This window comes from Lagopus leucura, unplaced genomic scaffold (assembly GCF_019238085.1).
Source record: "Lagopus leucura isolate 7727_CA_CO unplaced genomic scaffold, USGS_WTPT01 Super-Scaffold_100021, whole genome shotgun sequence".
NCBI classification, from domain to species: domain Eukaryota; kingdom Metazoa; phylum Chordata; class Aves; order Galliformes; family Phasianidae; genus Lagopus; species Lagopus leucura.
The window spans coordinates 7,821,505-7,839,130 of NW_024962274.1; the positions used below are offsets into that span (position 1 = coordinate 7,821,505).

Sequence of the window (17,626 nt, forward strand, 5' to 3'; positions counted from 1 at the left end):
CATGAGAAATTCCCTACTAGTAATTTTTTCAAGTGGTACAAACCTTGGAGACTAGTCAGTACTGGAAGCACACTGCTATTACGGTGCTGAAGCCTGTTTCAGTGGCTGCAGTCTTCAAGATGTACAGCACTGCCAACTAAGAAGCAGTACATCTGTAGTCAGTGAAGGGCAAGCTATACTTGGAGACTGATTCTAATCTGGAGAGCTGTAACTCAGGAAAAACTTGGGAATCAGTGCAATTTGATATCTTAAAATGAATCCCTTCTTCATCACCTTTGAACAGCGTTAGTTGTATTTGTTTCCCAAAACTGTTCAGGAATACTGACAACCAATACAAAGAATTAGACTTGTAGCACATATACGATAAAGAACAGAGTAAGTCTATGTATAAATAAGCAAAAAGCCCAACAGGCTAAGATTTGCCCAGTCAGCTACGAAAAGATTTTGCTTATCTTTCGTTTTCATCCAACTATGCTAAGAAAGCATGGCTGCCTTTGAATTGCTCTGCATCATTAATTATGTGAAGCAGCAACAGCAGCAGTTCACTCTTCAAAAACTTCAGTGAAAGCCTGCTTGTGTGATGTGGCATCTGTGCACTGATTTCACTGTACAGTATCAAAATTTCCGATTAACTTGTTTATCTGGAAAATGTATAAAAGATTTAAGAAATATACCAATTCATTTCTTCTTATAGGTTATATTAGTGGGAAAAAAAACTTACAGCTACAAATTCTGGGAGTATGTGCTAACATGACAAGTTATAACTCAGGATTAAGTTTTGCTTCTTGGTGGAAAAGGCTGGCATGACTTTGAGTTCAGCAACAGAATTGGTTTTGTTGTTTCCTTATCTGGTTTCAGACTTTAATGGTTGTGTTTAAGGTATTTGGAATCTGCAAAACAAAGGTTTATGTAAGGCATAAGAGAAACGTCAAGAGAATTGCTTTGGTGATGAATTTAACAGTAGATTACTGTTTTGGAGGAGAAAAAGCAGCTGTGCCAAGCTAAATAAGCAGTTTTAGGAAAGCATGTTGATTTACTTAGTTATTTTCAAATCACATGCAAACAGTTTGGTGCAGCTCATTCCTTGCTGAGCATGGAGTTGTTACAGCACAAAAACTTGGTACAGATAGCAGAATAGCATTAGCATTCTTCAGAACCAAGAGTGGGCTGTTTATCTTGAAAGAAGGAGTGTAGTTAACCTGACTCTATAAAATTTGCAAGCTTGATTGCTTTTATTCTGTGCATGTTAATTGTAGCTTTTGAAAGTATCATTTATTCAGGTAGCTGTTTCACAGCTTTAGAGAGGCTGATTCTGTCGTGTACTTCATACTGTTGGGAGTTATTGCAGCAAATGAAAGAGCAATACTGTTTAGGTGGAAGCTTTGTGGCCCTGGCTCTTGGGCAGCTCTCTCACAGGTTGAGCGCCTGCAGACTGTGAGCAATATCTGAAACTGTTTTTAGTGATGTGTTGAGAATAACTGCTGTGTTTCTCAAACTCGCTTCTGAAATTAAGCTTGCATCATAAATGGTTTGAAAAGGAAGGAGAGAAAGAAATAACGGGTAACTGTAAACACTGCAAAATGTGGGATTGCCCTCTCACATATGGAATGAGATTTCCTGCAGAAGACTTATGTCATCAGACTGACTAATTTAATTTTATTATTTCATGATTTTGGCATGCAGAATTTCCAATTAATAATGTAAGAAGCATGAGTCAAAAGAGTACTGACGTTAACTATATTCGAAACAGCATCTTGCAGTCATTCATGTGTGAACAAACCTAGCTTTTAAACACACTGGTTTTTAATAAAATACCTGCTGACACAGAATTTAATCTTACCAAGGTGAACAGAACGTATTTCTCTTCAGACATATCTGGCAGAAAGGCTTGACATATTAAATTGGCATAACGTGCGCCAGATTTGATGTTGCTAAACAGAACCAAACATGAGCAGAAATGTTTCTTCTCAAGACAAGAGAAATGTGCTGATTTTGAGTATGTTACACAGCATTTGTAGTGTTGTAACTCTAGATAATCATCTCTAGTAAAGCAGCAATGCAAGTTCAGCATGTAAGCCATCACCTTGCACCACTATACCTAACCTAGAATGCCTTTCTCCCTCCTACCACAAGAAGAGAAATAAATCCATCAAAAACATCACCTCTGACTGATGATCTTGTAGAACCAAGCAAGCTCATGGCAGCATACATGGCTGATGCCATATTTCAGAGCAGTTTTCCTGTCTCAATCTGCAAGTGTTAATTACATGCAGAAATTACACAAAAATCCAGGTTCAAATGAGCAGGTGCCCCCTTCCAGATCAACATATTTTCCTGAAACATCCCTAATTTGGAAGAGGGCAGTGTACAACACAGCTCTGCCTTCCTCTGTGCTCTTTTGGCTCACGTACTCCAGACCAGCTGCCCATCCTTTGGGTTGTTTTTCAGTAGGATCTCCAGGAAGTGCTTTGAAGTCTCAGAAATATATATATGTAATTTAAGTTGACATACTTGGCAGGCTGATTTAAAAAATAGAATTGCTTCATGGCATGACACAAGAGATCTCTCAAGTGAGTTATAAAGAACTGAAGCATTTAAAACAGCCGCCAGCTTTTGCACACAGTTCTTAATGCTTCTCCTGCCATCTGTAGTGAATGCAATTCTTGTGCCATAGCGTAACTCTAAAGAAATAAGTTCTGTAGTGCAACTTTTTGGAATGCTTCAAAATACAGCCTGTCCTTTACTGAAGATCTTAACAGTTGGCTTGAAATCAGGAGGTGTAAGATTTATCACATTTCTATCTGATGATTTAGTTAAGAATAGTGTTCTGAAGACCACTGACTTCAAATACAAAGTAAAATTCAGATAGTTGCAGAAATTCTGGTAGCATAGCAAGAAAAAAAATACATCCTACTGAATGCCTAGCACATAAAGCTTGCTTTCCTAGCAACAAATGGAAAAGGGAGAACATTTTCTTTTCTGCTGCACAGTACAACATGAAAATAGATTAGCCACTACTCATGACTGTGTATTAGTGTCTAGCATCTTATTTGAGTTGGGAAACAGAGACATAATAATATAACTGAGCGGTCAGAGTGCTTAGAGAACAGAAATCAGATGTTGCATTTTCTGATATTTTCTCTGTAACCTTTGCTGTTCTTATAGCATTTTTTTACTTAAGTCTTCAGAACTGAATTCTCCATTGTTTAATACTGCAAATTATCATTATGACACTAAAAGGTTACAGCTGCAGTAAGTTCAGCAGGAGAACTCACAAGACAACCTGTGGCTGTATTGCCAAGCTGCTGCTCTCAGAGTTCTGAATGACTTTTGGCTCAAAAAGGCTGCTCTTTCACATAGGCTCTTGCTCCTCTATTTCATGTTTCTTCAAAATCCTTGTCCCTAGTCACTTGGTAAAAGTTTTCCTGCTTAGTTATTGATAGATTTCTGTTATTAAATGGTCAGTTGGACCAAATAAGCAAGATATAGATTGCTTATGTAGTTGATATTCGCAGTATAGGAAACACCCAGTGAACGCTCAAGTTTCCACTTGTGATGAAGCTTACTGTATCTCAGAGATCAGCTATAGTGGATCAGACCTGAGGCTCACTTAGCCTAATGTCCTGCCTGTAACAATAGCTAGACGTGTTTGTCAAGGGAAAAGCACAAAATTTAGTAAGCATATGTAGTACTCCCCATTCTCCAGTCATTTATACCTCAGAGACTTACTGATTCAAATGTGATTCTTTGGATTCAGCAGCACGTAATAGATTTCTCCCTATGAGCATTCACTGCTTAACTAGGTGATGTCTGAAAACACCTACTCCTTGTGTTGTTTGAAGCTTGGCCCCTGCTGGTTTTTGCATCCACTAATGCTTCTATTGAATGCAGCAGTGAATGATTAATCCCAGTAGAAAAGAACTATCTCAAGGCCTGAGGTACTGACATCCTCAGCCCTGGTACTTAAATCCAGAGCTGCGTGGCAGTACAGCTCAGACTGCAGGTGCAGCTGCAACTCTCTTTAGCACTTAGCTATATGCTTGGCACTTGTCATTGTCTGACCATTTTCTTTTTATTTAACAACTGTATTTGCTTCACAAGACGTAAGGTACCTTAAATCTACATTTCTGATTGTTTGACGTAGTGAGCTAAGGAAATCCCATCATTTCCTCAGATCACAGTAGGTGCAGCAAATACTATTTTGCATACTCATTTCTCCTTTCAGCTACAAGTACCCTCAGTGTAATAGCAGGGAAAAAAATTGCTGCAAAAGGCAAGGCTGGAAGTATGATGAAGCCTGCCAGATAACAACTACTTCCTTCTTTTCAGATGTAGGTGCAAGAAACTACAGGCATTTGTGTGCTATTTATTACAACAAGAGCCCTGGGTTTGAGATTATCCATGGTTTGCTGGATAGAGTCATGCAGCTTCTGGAAGTACCACCAAATGAAGAGAATGGATATACAATCAAGGCAACTGAAGGTAAGGAAGACACAGCATATTGCAGAGCTTGTTTTGGAGCTCAGATGTTCCCCTACAATCTCATGTGAACTTTCTGTTGTTGCTAGCAGTCACAGAATATTATTACACTGTGGTGTGGCAGCATGTATAATTTTGGAAAGGCATTAACTGCATTCACAGATAGCAAATCAGGTTTGGTGTCTTTCTACGATGTATTCTTACTATAAACAATGAGTTGACAACTTTTTAAAGAAATCATAGTAAATTGTAAGCTATGAACTTCACAGGCTGTTTATGATAAATTAACCTAATTATTAGGTGAGTAGGAATTCACAAAATGAATGAGTATGCTACATACCCACTGCATTCTCTTCAGCTAACAGTAACTGGAAAAGGCAACTTCTTACACTGTTCTTTTACTTTATAGCTTTATCTATATCATTTATTTATATATGCCTCTTATTTGTATATTCACATGAAGCTATACACTTCATTTATCTTTTGTTTGAAGACCTGCTGTCTTTGAGACTGAGCCTTTCAGACTGCTCAGACAAGCAGTTGTATAACAGACCTCTTCATTCTCCATACAGGGTCAGCTGCACATGAATTAAAAATAACATCCTTAAGTGCTCAGCCTCCCTTCTATGTGCATTTGTGTGCAAGAGATAAAGAAAGCAGACTGACTTGATTGTAGGAGCAGGGATGTCAACTCAAGAGAACAAGCAGCAGCAATTAATCTATTCATTTAACTTAAACAAAAGCATAGTGATTACACTGCAGAAAGACTGTACGGACAGTGACTGTGATTTTACTTCACTGTGTATTGGTGTTCAGAGGTATGAAATAATGATGTAAATTGGCTCAGCTTGAAAAAGTGCTTCCATTCTGCACTTACTGAAACCAGTGGCACCAGTATAAGATCCCTACAGCCTGAGAAGCTCACCTATTTGTCCTGTAATTTGGCATTACAGTACACATCTTGTTTCAGCGTGCTGCCAGAAATGCCAGGCGTAACGCTTCAACCAAGTGGTGTCCTAGCCCATTTTTGATGCATGCTTCTGTCATACAGTGATGATTTTCCCCCCCCCAGTCTCTGCCTCTCCCTTCCCATTTTTTCTACAAAGTGCTTGGCTCAGTATTAGTTAGGCAGACATTCAAAAGGTTTGCTAATTAATATTGTTAATATGATTACCGGGTTGACTAGTGGGCTGTTCAAAGTCTTGTAGTTTTTGTTATAATTCTACACAGTACAGAACTGGTAACAACAAAGCTTATTTGGGGGGATTTAAAAGAAATCAAGGAGCTGAGTACTTGGGTGCCATTGATGCATCAGTCAAACCTAACTGTTACATTCCTTGTTTAAAATAGGCCTATGAAGTTTGCTTTAGAAAAGTATTTGCAAATGTTTTGTATTCTGTACCATAGCGTTTCAGTTAGATAGGACTGTCTGAGGAACTGGAATAAGAAGATGAACAAATAATCCTAACAGTGAAGAAGTTATTTCTAGATTCTAGTGTTGTTGTTTTTGATGCTGTGGATTTGCAATACCTTTAAAAAAATCCCTGCATCTCCATGGCATAGAGTGCAGGACAGGTGATGCCTTGCCCTATGCAATATAGTACAAGCAACTTGTAACTCTTTGCTATAGAGCAGAAAAAGGAAGTGCCTACTGCTTTGTTTTGGCAGCGATTCAGAAACTCTCCTGGGATGACATGTAGATCCCTTGCAGTTCTACTGACATTGGAATTTAACCTCAATAACAATGCAGGTGGCTGATACTCATAGTGCCAAGTGAATGCAGTGTCACTGCACCAACTTACTGAAAAGATACTGACTGCAGAAGTAACTCAGTCAAAGTGGCCTAGAGAGGTTTGTTTGATTTTGTTTTTAACTTGCACTGCAATCTGTGCATTACGCACGCATGAAAGAAAATGTCAGCAGATGATGGAGTAAGGTCAATTGCTGAGCAAAAGAAAGATATCCTATAACATCTTATGAGACTGCAGCATCCTGAAATAATTCAGGAAGAGCAATGCTAGTTACTTCAGAGTTTTTAACTCAGGACATTAATGTGGCACGGCTGTTTCGATGCATCTTTATGGAGCGTGTTTCTCATTGACTGTGCCAAGTTAAAATTTGTATACTGAGAAATGGATTTATCCTACGAGACCGATACTACTTTTGTATGCAGTCTTAAGTAGAACTTGAGACTAGTATTGAAGGTGGCACTTTGTACTTGGTGTAACTGCTTAAAACAGCTCCAATAATTGTTGGAAAACCAACACTGGGAAAAACCTTGTTTTGTACGAGCAACACAGAATAGAGGAGATGTACTGGGCACATATTTTGCTCCTTTCCAAATTCACTTTGGAAAATGAAACACCCCCACTATATTCTTCTTTGGCCCATATGTTCAAATCATAAGTATTTAAGCTCCTTCTGTTCTACCAACACCTAAGTGCCCTGTGATTTGACCCAAAGGTCAGAGCCTTTCTGCCTTCATAGCAACACCTGTGAAAAAGTGCAGATGCTAGAAAATATGGGTGAAATTGTGATGTTCCCCTGGCCTTTGCACTACAGTTTGGTGTAATCTGAGCTAGGTAATAAGTGGAGAAAAGATGTTTAAAGCAGCCTTAAGGAAGGGAGGGTTCTAAGCGTCTGAATTCAGTTTCAGTATATGTACATTTGGCACTCAGAGCTTTTCAGTTTCTTAGAGTTACTGAGGAAACTTTTTTCCTTTATTGCTACATACAGAAGATTATGAAGTATTAAAGGCAGAATGCTGAAATGCTACCCACTGTTTTAAAACACATGGGACTGACTTTCTGAATTCCATGATCACTGACCTAGAAAATACTTTGGTTTTTGTTTTAGAACAGCCTAGGCATCCATAATTGAACAGTCTGAGTATAATTACTGCTTCCTTCCTCACATTTTCCTGTGCTCCATAATACAGCCTCCTTGCATAAGCTATCTCAAAATTCTATATCATAAGATGTATGGATCAATCTTTTTAAGTGATAAATATGAGTGGAAAGAGCCAATGAATTTAATGGAATTAGTTTTTTCATTTCAATTGGTTTCACTTTCTTTGAAATGAAAACTAACATCGTTCTGATAAATACACTGGAAGTTATTCTTAATTTCAAGCTTTTATCTCTGCAGAAAAGGCAAGTTTTCTGCAACATTTCGGTAATCCCATGTCCTAGATGACTATTTTCTTCCAGAAGTCAGGACCATGATCAGAAAAGGTGTTCCTCATGGGACTTAGGTTCACAGTAAAGTTTTACTTAAGCTAGAAAAGCAGTTTGTGCATATTAAATACTGATGGTAGATTGTCTTGCACAATACTCAAAGCTATGGCATAAGGTACAAGGTAGAACTACTCTGTTGCCCTATAAGAAAGTGACAGTGATTGTAAACATGAAGGAAAAAAGCCCTATTTTTGCAGTACCTCCTAAGAGTCTCCCATACCTTGCACATATAAATGAATTGAGCATAACCTGTTTGAAAACAGAGAGTAATGCCCATGCATTATGAAAATGAAGCAACTTGATATGTTCACAGAGAATACGAATGCTGCTTGCTTACATGAAAGCAAACAGTTTCTGGATAGCGTGGGCTTACAGCACCAGCTCCTTTATTTGTTCTTGTGAATTGCAGCTCAAGCTTTGGACTTTCTGTTTATTTATTTTTTTAGATAAATTTGCATGCCATTCATTGTGTTCGGGTAGTCAGCAGCTTAATAAGGCTGGGAAGTCAGCCAGTTTGTGTTCACCATAAATGTCTGCTTAATAAATGCATACTTGAATGCCTACTAAGTCTTGCTTCCTTTAGTAATTGACAGTTGTCTTTTAAAAAAATTGCTCCCCTTTATTTTTACAGCCCTTAATTAAATGAAAGGTGTGGTAAAGTGTAGAAAATTTTAATTCCACAGTAAATCACAGTAATAACTTCTCAGTTAATGAGGTTTAGCTGTGAAATTAGAGGTGTAATAGTTATCTCCATAGCTAAGAACATCAGTTTGCTTTTAAAGTAATAATTATGCAACAGATCAGAGTCTAAATCTCCATTTAGAGTTAATCTCAATTCACAAGACAAAAGGAGGAAAGTCTGGGACTAATTCCGAGTTGCACATGTAGCACTGAGCCCCTGCATCTCTCTGGTGGTCAGTTTGAACTGGGAGATTGAACCACGCACAGAAGTTTAGTGCTGAACTTGGCATTATGAATGCCTGTTCTGGCTTTATTAACTGGAGCTCAGATGCACTCAGTAGCAGTCCTGGCTTTTCAGTTTGCTGTCCTGGCAGCTATTGCATCATTCACAAGTGTCAGTAATTACATATTTACTCATAGATAAATGAAGGAAGCGTGCACATCTTACTGTGAAGCCTCAAGCACCATTTGCAACACATTAGAAAATATTAGCCAGTTTTTCATCCATTTAATGGCCGTTCAAACACAGATACCTTGTAGTTGCTATTGCATCCTTGTTATTGTATTTATCTACCAAATTTTAGTTTGAAAGAGTAGAGTCACATTTTTGTGACAACATCCATTCTCCATAAACCTGTATCAGCTGCTAATTGTCTGTATCCACATCCTCTGAATTTCAGATTTGCCTATTACCAAATCATGTTTTTCTCAAGATCAGTATCAAATCACTGGTTTCTGGTTTTGCAGACCATTCACCTGGAAATACCAGCAGCACATGAATATTTTTTCTCGTACTACAGAAGTGCCAGCACTGCTGTCAGGCAGAGGAGAACTGTGTTACTGTGACATATTGCGGGGCAATGAGAGGTTTGGCAGTCCCCCCAGTGTTTAGTCTTTATTCTTCTGCTGTACAGGCCTCTTTAGAGTTGCATTCTGCTGCTCCCCACCCCCATCAGCAAGAGCAATATATTTTTTTTTTATAATCATTTATCTTAACAAGCATAAGATTAAAATCTTCCTTGCATCAAGAGTTTTAAAGCCTGGCACAGCTTACGTTATATGATACAAAATTTGGTCATTTTTATATTCTCTCCTTAGATTTTGAAATACAGAATGATTGCTTTGTCACAGACTGCGTTTTCAATGTAGCTGTTGCAAAGCCCTCTCTATAAAAGATGATTCATCCAACCTAGTAAGCAGAAGTAGCAAATTGCATCTCTCCTTTTGCAGCAAGCAGGGGCAGCGCCAGTGATGTCAGCGGCGGCTGCAGTGCTGCTTCCCTGCTGTGTGGTGCCCTGCTGTGACACAGGCAGGCTGTGTGCTCAGCTGATCACATTTTTGCTACAACATTAATGCTGTGATTAGTGATCTTGTTAAGCTTGCAGTCTTAATAATCACTAAATACATTAGATTCTGTTTTTAAAGTAATTCTGGCTTTATTTATTCCCATCGTCACAGGCTTGCATTTGTTGTTTGGTTGGTTTTTCTTGTGAGGGTGAGGCTTCTTTTTCCTTGTTTCATTTGTTTTTGAAGCAGACAGCTTATTTTAAGATCTAGTTATGGCCTTTTCCCATATATGCATCTGCTTTAATAAAGATAGAGAGTAATGCTGCTGGCTGACTGCAGTGTAATTGATGTTGAGGGGTGTATCAGCCCAAAGCACAGTTGATAACAATGCCACGTCAAGTGTGCAAGTCATCAGTTGTGAGCAGGGCTGTACATGGATGTTGGATGTGCTACCACATCTTCAGACTGCTGTGAGGCTGTAGCTAAGCAGGTGTCTGATTTTTGTGATACAGAAGCAGAGACAGCACTTCAAATTTAACATCACGTACATGTCTCACAATTATGTATGCAATACAGTTTTAAACAGAAGGCTGTAAGGTTTTCACCTCAAATTTCTACATCAGTGTGAATGCAGAATCTTAAGATTTGCCTGTGTTAGAGGAATTGACTTGACCAAGACTTGAGAAGCCTTGGTTGCTGGCCCTGACAGTTTCACTGGGTGCTGAGATTCGTAGCTTAAACTACCATGGAATAGTACATAATTAAGTCATTTAGGGCCCGGTAGCCATGAAAGCATATCATAGAATCACCAAGGTTGAAAACAACCTCCAAGATCATCTAGTCAACCATCCACCTATCACCAATACTTCCCCACTAAACCACGTTCTTTAGTACATCTCCTGAGTGTTTCTTGAACACCTCCAGAGACAGTGACTCAACCACCTCCCTGTCTATCTCAGCAAGTGGCATCAGGTCACTGGGAGGGGAGGATGGCTTGATCAAGGGTGTGAAATGCATACATATCATGCAAACTAGATGCGACATGCTAAAGCAGAATTGCAGGCTGACAGTGCTGGCTCTTGTTCAAGCCAGAAGCTGAGACCTACTGGCTTACTGCACAACGTGGAGTACACAATACCCCTACCATGAAGAGTATGGTTTATTGTTTCATTTTTACTTCTGAGGAATACTGATGTAAAAGGTGAATCATTCTTTTACGTATATGGAAAGGGACAAAAAGATCCCGGAACAGAGAAGTTAGCTGTGATGCAATAGCTAAGGTGTGGGACTTCTAGACAGGGCAGACCCACATTTCAGATAAATCCGGATTTCAGGACTGGCCTAAAAACAAAGCTTGGCTATGTGATGATTCACCTTAAGTCTAGCTAAAGGCTAATGTAGAATTGTTGTTTTCTCAGAGCTGCCTCACAAATGCAGATTTATTGAGCTTGATACACAAGTACACATTTCAAGAAAAAAAGATACAAATTTGATAGAATTATTTCTAGGTTTTCTACTCAGGGCAAATTTTTCCTGTACAGATCATTGAAGCAGTCACGCTGGTACTTCAGCATCGCATTTCCAAAATCCCATTACCTAGATTGGTGACCCAGGGTGTCTGGATGTCCTTAGCCTCAGCCTCCACCCAAATACTGCCTTCCACTGGGAAAGTCAGGAACACAGCGATGTTACCCATATAATCTTACATTCTTTTGACAATATTGTAGTCCTGAGAACAATGCAGGAGGTTAAAAAGGAACTCTAAACCTGGTACATTCTTGGATCGTGTCTGGACATCCAGTAACACCCTCTGTTACTGCTCTTGTTTTTCCACAGCAAAAGTGGAAAAATAAAGCTAGCCTGAACCCTCTACCAGTCTGTGTTGAAGGCAAAGGAGAGGAGGAGAGTGCTAGCTGTACCAGTCCCCAGGTTGATGCTGCATCAATTTCTTAATGGCGACTGTAACAGTTGAGCCTGGGTATAAGTGCTTTTATGATTTCTCCACACTCTTTACAGTAAGAAGTTTGTTGCAGGCTTTACAGAAGTAATTAACATTCAGCAAACTACCATAGGAATGTTTACAACAGAGGATATTTTGTTTGTGCTTTTAACTTTAGGCAAATAGAGGACATCATTTCAAATATACGTATTACAAGTTCATATTAGTTGAAAGATGTGATGTTGAGGTAGCTGCAGTTTTGGAGGTCTTTGCATAAGATTTTGAGAGCCCAACTGTACTGTATACATGCACGAGAAAAGGTGATTGCCTCTTAACAATGCTGATGCATGCTGTGACTTTGTACTTCAGTGCATCTGCTGGAAAAGGGAATTAGTAAGAAATGTGAAGAACCTGATCCTAAAAAAGGAAAAGCCACCACTACCCTCCAAACTAAATTCCATACAGTGTCGCAAAGGTAACATACTTCAGCAGATGAGCCAGGGTGAGGTGGTCACCCAGCTGCCCTCTCACCACGGGGACAGGGAATTAAGATGAAAGACTTCGGAGGCCACATGAGCTCCTCTCTATTACCTTCTTAAGCTTCAGCTTCCGATGTTCCTTCAAATTATAGGAACAAACGAGTAGGTTTGAAGGCTTAGCACAACTGTAGGCCTCTAATACTGCTTTAATCTATTTCTTTTTGAAAAGGAGGGAGAGTAAAGCACAGAAAAGAAACTGTGCAAGGTGTTTGACAACAAAGAGTGCAGGGAACTCCGAGCATTTTGAGGGTCAATTAGCCAGAAAATGTGCTAAAGACTACATGCTCTATTGGATTACTGGCCAAAGAATTACCCCAAAGCAATCACAGTTGCTTGAATACAGAAAGGCAATTACAGATTTTTGAGGACAACCTGCAGAAGCTGTAATTAAAGGTGTTATTTCTACATCACTGAACATTAGAAATTAAATTCTTACTCGCAGCCACGAGAAGTAACTTTTGTCTTTCACTTCTGTGTAATATATCAGCATAAACCATGACTGGCTTCGGCATCTCTTCTTCAGGAATGCATATTGTATTTCACCCCACCCCTTCTGGCAACTACCAATTATAACGTTGACATATTAAAAGGTGGATTTCAATTGTCATACCTTCTGACTTCCTCTGACATTGTGCAAGTCTCCATTAGCTAGGACAATACAATCCCTGGCTGGATTTCAAGGTGAGGTTTGTGAAGAGCTATTTGTGTGTGGAGCAGACAGGATTATATCAGAAGAGCGATAGATTTGCCATTACTGAAGTGAACGATGTAGTAAATTGCAGTTTTTAAATGAACGTTGGCTCTCTTGATAGCACAGGCAATAAGACCTACAGGAGGAGGCATTGGGTGTGATCACAACAGCCACAAAGGCAGCCACCTCCTGGCATGCTCAGTGTTGCCTTTGGATGTTCTGCAGCAACTCCCTGACCAGCCAAAGCCTATTTCAGGAAGGCCATGCTCCTCACAACCTTACAGTTCTTGACACTGTATGCAGCTAGAACAGCGCACACTTAGCATTGACTTCTGCTTCATTGACACTTAAGAGTAAGCTCCAGCTTATGGTCTGGCATATTCCAAACAAAGTACTCATGCCTTTTTTGCTGACTCCTCATACGTGGAAAGCAGCATAAGCTCATATCTTTCACACAACCTTGGCTCTTTAAGGCTTTATACCTTACTTTGAGAACTAACACAAAGGCCCAGCCCACAACACATAAGCTTGCTCAGAGTCTGAGGCACTATTAACATTTCCTCCAGACCACAAGGAAAATACAAAGCAAGAAGCATACCTGTTATTTTGGAGCACCTGTGGGCTGCTGTTTCTGTGGACCCTGCTGCAGTTCCATCCATCCTCTTAAGGAGCTGCCTCCTTCTCACTTCTCTTCTAGTGCTGGTTGGCACTTCACTCAAATCACACCTCCAACTTCACTGTACCTTTTTCCCTGCTTCTACTTGTGTATGTTTCTTCTTAATCTTCCTTTATGGGCTCCCTTTTCAACACCTGTTTTTTGTGATCTGAAATTGGCTCTTAATTGTAGCAGCCTGGCAGAGCTGTGTGTGTGTGTGTGTGTGCCAGCACAGGGTCAGGTGTGAGCCCACCTCTCTCACCTGCTGCCTGTTGGGCTGTAGGGAAGCTGCTTACAAAGGGAACCCTCAGGCCCCCATCTGCTGGATGCAGCCCAGAGGCTGTTCTGGCAAGCAGGAATATACTGAGGCATTCCACAGTGCACCCAATTATCACAATAATAGTTTCATTATTAACCAGTGTTCGTAAACTGTCTGTAAAACTATTCCTCAGCTCATGTTTCTCTGGTGCAGGAGCCAAGTGTTAGCCAGACAGATGGGAACCTGAAGCTTTTAACAGGTTTTTCTATTTGTATTTGTTGATTGTCTGACCTCTTCCAGTCAGGAGTAGTGGTGTCTGCAAAGCACCACACGCACTGTGGGTTATCCCATGAGCAGTGAACCCTTCTAGGCTGGAAGAGAAGAGGTGGTTTGAAGGTTCTGTTGCACAAACTTTGAGGAGTAAATTTTTTCCTGTTGATATTAATGAGATTTTTACTCCTTTTCTGCAAGGAATATCAAATCAAATAGCATTGTGGTCATTGACCAGTGCTGGCTGGAACATGTGAAGCTGCAGACACGGGGAGAAGGAGAGCATCGCCTCTGTTCTGTGGTTGGAAGTCTTAGTGGTGTCTCTTTGCTTGTGTTACATGTTCAGAAGTTGTGCTGTAAGCTTACGGTAAGAAGGAACACATTTTGCCATTGTTCAGCTTATAGCTGATTCAGCACTTGGCTTTGTGATGTAATCATTAAACATACAGCTTCTGATACAACGCAGTGAATTGCCACTGGCTTCCAACGTGCATTACAAATGCTCAGGTAGCAGATGCCCCATCCCATCTGTGCTCTGCTAATGTAAGGCTGACTGCTGCCCATGCCCTTTCTTGGGCCCGAAACACAAAATTGTTTCACGCTATGGGAAACAGCACAGATCTTGGGAATGGCAGCAGCTCGGTGCTCTCCTGACCCCATTGACCACGAGGTTACGCCCAGAGTAGAACTGGCCTCTGGGAAACCTGTGGCCCAGTGGCAGCTCACTGGGTGCTACAGGTGAAAGTGTAACAAGGAATTTGTTTTTTAATGGCTGTAAGGATGCAGGGATGACAGCTGGGTTTGCAGCGTTTGATTCAGTGCAGTGTTGTGTTAGACCCTATTCAGATGCTTAACGTTTAAAACCAGTTGAGTCGCATGATGTAACTGGGATGGATGTGTGAGGAAAAAGTAACTCTCCCAAGGCTGCACCGAGCTCAACTCAGACTCAGTTTTTTAATTAACCCTACTGTCAACGTTTTTGTTAATTTGTTTGCTTTTTTCTCCCTAATTTTGCAGTGGCATGCCAGCATTATGACCATGTGTTCAGTTCTTGCTGTTGTGCCAGGGTAAGCTCACACAGGCGTTTCTGAAAGAACGTCACTGTGCTGCTCACATCCTTGGCACAATACCGGCTTTATTCACAGAGAGGAAAGCCTTTACCACTAACTGCAAGGGTACTTTATTTTTAGGCTGTGTTTTCACCCACAGTCTGCAGAGTGATCTGTACACACGGCGTTTGTTTCTTTTCTAAATGTGTTCCGTCAAGTTTTATTTTAACACTGGCGTTGCAGCGTGGCAGTGGGAAGTGTCTGTTTGGGAAGAGTCATGTGTGGGTGAGAGTCAGGGTCAGATAATGGCACTTTGTGCCCAGTGCAGGCAGCAGGGCTGTGCTCAGGGATAAGATTGAAATGGATCACCTATAATACACTGGGTCAGAATACTTCTATTAAAAACCCTTACTTCATGTTACCATGATACAAATAAAGCTGAGATGCCTGGGACTTTTGTGTTCCCCTACTGGTCTGTCTGAATGTGGGAGAACTGCAGCCATCCTCTTGGGTCTCCCCAAAGGTCAACAGTGGGCAATGAGGTGCTGGAACTGCTGCCCAGAGCAGCTGTGGGTGCTCCATCCCTCACAGTGCACAAAGCTAGGCTGGATGGTCAGCCTAGGGGCAGCTAGCCCATGACAGGGCTTGGAACTGGGTGGGATTTAAGGTCCCATCCAACCCCAGCCATTCTATGAGCATACGAAATGTTCCTGAAGTTTGAGTTTAATTTTGGCCCTTTTTAAAATTTGGCACTGCAGGGATGCACCCCAGCTGCAGCATCACAGCTTCCTCATTCCCATCCACTGTCTATTCTCATAGAAGATGCTTTGTTGGATTTTAGGATACTGAGAAAAAGATGCAGAGTAAGCAGATGTGCTGCTGTCTGGTGCTGACTGATTTCCTAGTGGAAGTACAGAAGCGAGGCCGACTCTCTCTGCAGGATGCTGCTGTAGGAGCACAGTGCAGAGGCTTTGTGTAGGAGGAACTGCAGGGTCCAGCACTGTGTTTCATCCCCTCCTCCCTCCCTGAGCTCCCTGCACTGCCTGCAGTGCTGCTGGCAGTGAGCCCTGAGCTGTGCTCCTACAACCAGCCCTCACTTTCTTCTCAGGGTTACAGTAACTGAAGGAAGGAATAAACAGCAATAAAATACACTAGCTTCATGTTTCAGCTTAGAAGGCAGAAGTCATCCCTTCAGGTTTGATGCAGATGCTGTTGAAGCATCCCAGCACTCTGATCACGCTGGAAATGACCACAGAAGGAGTTGGGAAGGGTTCTTCCCATGTGACGAGTTTCCCAGCTCCAAATGTGCATTCCATCATTCTTCCCTAGGGAAAGCCATGTGTTACCTCCTCATCCTGCAGATGAGGAACGCAGCTCGTGCCCAGTTATGTGAGGTGTACTCAGGCATGACGTGCTGCCGACCTGTAGGTGCCAGTGAGCTCCATTTCCTTAAACAGAGTCAGGTGGGAAACATTCTGGTGTTCAGTAGTACCCAAAGCCCAGAAAGCCCATCTCGCTGTCCCTCTGAATTCAGTTATCTGTGCGTATTCCCAGTCAAAATAACTGAGTGCAAAAGTTGCCCACGCTTTGGGCTTCATGTTTTATTTTTAACTCAAAGTGTTTCCTCATTTGCTATCAGTCATGGCAGCTGCTAATGCAGAAAGTGAGAGCCTATTCTTAGCATCTCAGCACACAGAGCTGCCTAATAGTGAGTGCTTTGTTCCCCATGGTAAATGCCTATTGACTTCCTTGGCCCAGAGAAATATTGATTTTTCTCTCGCTTTCTTCACAGGCTCCGCTTTCTTCCCTGGGCGCTGCGCTGAGATCTTTGCCAGAGGTCAGAGCGTGGGGAAGCTGGGAGTGCTGCACCCCGACGTCATCACCAAGTTCGAGCTCACCATGCCCTGCTCTGCCCTGGAGATCAAGATTGAGCCCTTCGTGTGACGGCAGGGCCTTACCCACAGATGCCCACTCCCATGCTCTGCACCCTCTGCTCCTCTTCCTCTGTAGGCAACATCTGCTTCTGCTTTTACGTTGCAATAAACCACAGAGTCTGGCTCCATGGGTAGATGTGTTCCTTACGGTGTAGGATGGAGCTGCAGTGAGACTGCCGTCGGTATTTGGAGAGGGGTGAAAAAGCCAAGCTGGGTAACAGCCCAGCGTTCTACAAGAGAAATGTAATGGCAGAGCACGTGATTTGTTTTCAAAATCAGAAATGTTCCACAGGCGCAGCTTCATACTGTAACTGATTATGGCTGCGTAACAGGAATCTCATTCTTTTCTTATTGCATGAAATAAGATAATTGATTAGAGCAAATGCTGAGTGAATGTGAGCAGAACGAAGGAGTTGAGCTTTTCTTCTGTACGGTTGTCATGTGCTCATCAGTGGCTGGGGGAGGAAAACAAACTTATTTCATGAAAACCAGAGATACTTTGTAAGCAAGATGTGTGTAATATCTGCTGTCCCACTCCAGACATCACTGCCGATCCTTTATCATTCTAAATTCAGAAGGCGTGGGTGGAATTACATTTTTCCATGGT

General features: G+C 41.3%; 1 protein-coding gene across 1 annotated transcript in view; it reads left to right on the plus strand.

Moving 5' to 3' along the window:
• The window catches only part of FARSB (phenylalanyl-tRNA synthetase subunit beta), a 32,497-nt gene extending 15,354 nt beyond the window's left edge, over positions 1 to 17,143 (plus strand). The window contains exons 16-17 of the mRNA XM_042878337.1: positions 4,330 to 4,482; positions 16,878 to 17,143. Coding sequence (XP_042734271.1) covers positions 4,330 to 4,482; positions 16,878 to 17,029 — 305 coding nt within the window. The 3' untranslated portion in view covers positions 17,030 to 17,143. The remainder of the gene's footprint in view (positions 1 to 4,329; positions 4,483 to 16,877) is intronic.
• The last annotated feature ends 483 nt before the right edge of the window (positions 17,144 to 17,626 follow it).